This window comes from Crocodylus porosus, unplaced genomic scaffold, assembly GCF_001723895.1.
Source record: "Crocodylus porosus isolate Cpor-Errol unplaced genomic scaffold, CroPor_comp1, whole genome shotgun sequence".
NCBI lineage: Eukaryota > Metazoa > Chordata > Crocodylia > Crocodylidae > Crocodylus > Crocodylus porosus.
Window position 1 is genome coordinate 19212722 of NW_017728910.1, and position 2911 is coordinate 19215632.

Sequence of the window (2911 nt, forward strand, 5' to 3'; positions counted from 1 at the left end):
CAGGGCATGTTGTGCAGGCACCTGGCCAGGAGCCCCTGGGGAGGAGCTGGCACCACTGGCGGTCACTGGTGTCATAGATGCATAGATTGTAGGGTTGGAGGGGACCACAAAGGATCATTGTGTCCAACCCCCTGCCCCTGGCAGGAAAGAGAACTGAGGTCAGACGACCCCAGCGAGGTGCCTATCTAGCCTCCTCTTGAAGACCTCCAAGTTAGGTGATAGTACCACCGCTCGGGGGAACAGGGACTCCCCCAATGCCTGCTGATTTCCCCCCTGACTAGTTTGTAACAGGCCACAAGATCCCCCCTCAGCCTTCTCTTTTGTGGGAGCAAATCCCTGTCTTCACTAGGTAAACAATACAGAGCAGCTCAGTTGACAGAGTAATCTTGCTTCTGTCTTTCTTATACGGATCATCAGCAAACATTGCATTTAGACAAACATTGTCACCATACTTTTCCATGGTGACACCTAGGCAACTCACTGAACAAATTGTATGGTGGCCTTGGGGGCATTATTGAAGACACTAGGATTGCTCAGGTATAATTTGGGTCATGACTTGACCTTTGGATTCTAGTCTGTCAGCTTCTCTAATCTGTTCTGGAAGTGGAGACTGAGGAAAATCATTTCTTTCCTGGTAAAGTGAGTACATTTGAGGTGGAAATGATTGAGACATAATAAAGAGTTTCACAATGCTCTTTTTCTTTTGGTTTTTTTTCTCATTAGAACTGCACTTCCAAGTGTTCTTGTTTCCAAATAAATTAAAGAACTCCATAGACTTACCCAGGCAAAACGTTATTGAAATCTAGTTATTTCTTTGAGGTTTTGCCTTGAAGTCAAAGAAATACTCACTCTCAAGTGTCCTATGGTATATGCAAAATTCCATAACCTAGCTGAAAAATTGAAACTATTTTGAAGAAAAATTGATCCTATATTTTTGGTTTAGATGTGAAACTTCAGCAGTTTATAGCTGTTGAAACTTTTGACATTCTTTCACTAGCTCTAGACGTCCAGAATTTGTTTAAGGGTCTCCCTTTTTTCAGTTGTTCAAGCATTAAAAAAAATATTCTGATGAAGTTTGGCCAGCGATGCTGGGGAATCTTGAAAATTGTTCAGCCATGTATCCTTCACATCCCTCTCCCTCTCCCTCTCCCAGGCCATTTGTGTCATGTCTGCTCACAAACTCTGTAGAACCCTTAGTATATGCAAAAGGCAGCTCTGATAGCTAAATCATTTCTTGGCAAGAAAGAAGCTTTCATTTTATCTAAGATAAGATGTTCTATGATTCCATTAATGCAAAAGTAAAGTCATAAATGTAAGAACTTTATGGAGCAAAACATTCCGTCATTAGAGATGGCTTGATAAAAGTTGTGATGTTAATGCTATGCTGTAGTAACAACACGGATGTCTGGTGTCTTCTAGCCATAGAAGGCATTTCCTGTACTGTCCTATTAAAGTGTTGCTTCCCTTATTTAGAGGGATCTTTCATAAGGATGAAGATGTAACTGAGTATTGATACCTATTCAGCCTCTAGATCCTCTGCTAACATGGTGCTAGTTTTGTTGGTGGCTTTTTCTGTTGTGGACACGGATCTATTGGAAACTGACTTGTGAAATGAGCTGGCAGTTTTGTAAGTGACTGGTCGTTGCTTTCTCATGACCAAGTAGGCTTAGTTTAAGCAAGCAGCCTAGACTTCATGTCCTGTTACCTAGGCCCTGACATATTCAGTCCTCTTGCTGTGTCTAAGAAAATAGAGTTTTGCTTTGCTCGATAGTAATAATAATAAATATTTTTCCCCCCCAACAGCCCTGGCACAGATGTCACTACAGAGCTAGACAGCTGGATTGACAAATTCTGCTTAGATGCTGATGTATTTGTCTTGGTTGCTAATTCAGAATCAACTCTAATGAATACGGTAAGATACTGCTTTGTTAATTTTGAGTTAAATATTCATTTAAATACACAACAGTTTATCTGAAAAGTCCATTGGTTTGTAGGCATGTCAACGTGGCAGGCTTAGCAATTAAGCTAGCTAGGCTTGTATATTAGTATTTTAATTACAGTACAGGTCAATGAAAAAATGTGGCACAACAGAGTGCTGGGGTCTTGTTCACTGCTTCACTGATGATTTGCCATCTGATTTGGAGCAAGTAAATCATCCTGTTTGCCTTGGGCTTCTCCCTGAAGCTATAGTAATGCTTTTCCAGCTATGTGAGTGACTTGATACTCCACTGAAACAGAAGAGGGGCTAATATTATTATCAAGGAAATAAGCTGCACAGAAGTGCCTGAGAGAGGTTTTTTATCTGGTACCAATATAAAGGAAATTTGCTGTGTTGGATATCGGCCCGATAAATGCCCCTGCTGCACGCAGCCGCAGCGTGAAGCAGAGCTGGCAGCGTGGAGAGCTGCCTCCAGCTGGTGAGTGGGAAGGGGAGGAGGAAGAGAAGGCATGGGGGGTGCAGATCATCGCCCCTACAGTGAGGGAAGGATGGGGCGGGGCAGGTGCTGCCCAGGTGGGGTGGAGGTGTGAGATGGAGGCGTGGCTAGTTGGGGGGGGGGCAGCTCCCGCCACTGCTTGCACCCTGGGGGGGGCCCAGATTTGGCACGGGGCATGGGTCACTGCGCAGCTCTTCTCAGCGAGGGCTGGACTTGGAGCGGGCATCAGCAGCACTGTGAGGGGATGCAGCCACCCCAAATTTTGCTACAGCTCTACTTCAAGCCCCACAGCACCAGGCGCAGCTGAGCTCCACATCCCACCTCTACCCACATTCTGGGAAGAGCTGAGGCTGCGCTAGGTGGCTGGCGGCAGTGGGACTGGACCTGTTGCGAAATCTGGAGTGGCTGCAGCCCCTCCCAGCACCGCTGGTGCCCGCTACGAGCCCAGGCCCTGCTGAGAAGAGCTGCGCGCAGAC

At 45.7% G+C, this 2911-nt stretch overlaps 1 protein-coding gene across 3 annotated transcripts in view; it reads left to right on the forward strand.

Moving 5' to 3' along the window:
• The window catches only part of MFN1 (mitofusin 1), a 38700-nt gene that overhangs the window by 8274 nt on the left and 27515 nt on the right, over positions 1 to 2911 (forward strand). For all 3 annotated transcript variants that reach the window (XM_019532760.1, XM_019532761.1, XM_019532759.1), the window contains one exon: positions 1804 to 1912. In XM_019532760.1, coding sequence (XP_019388305.1) covers positions 1804 to 1912 — 109 coding nt within the window. The remainder of the gene's footprint in view (positions 1 to 1803; positions 1913 to 2911) is intronic.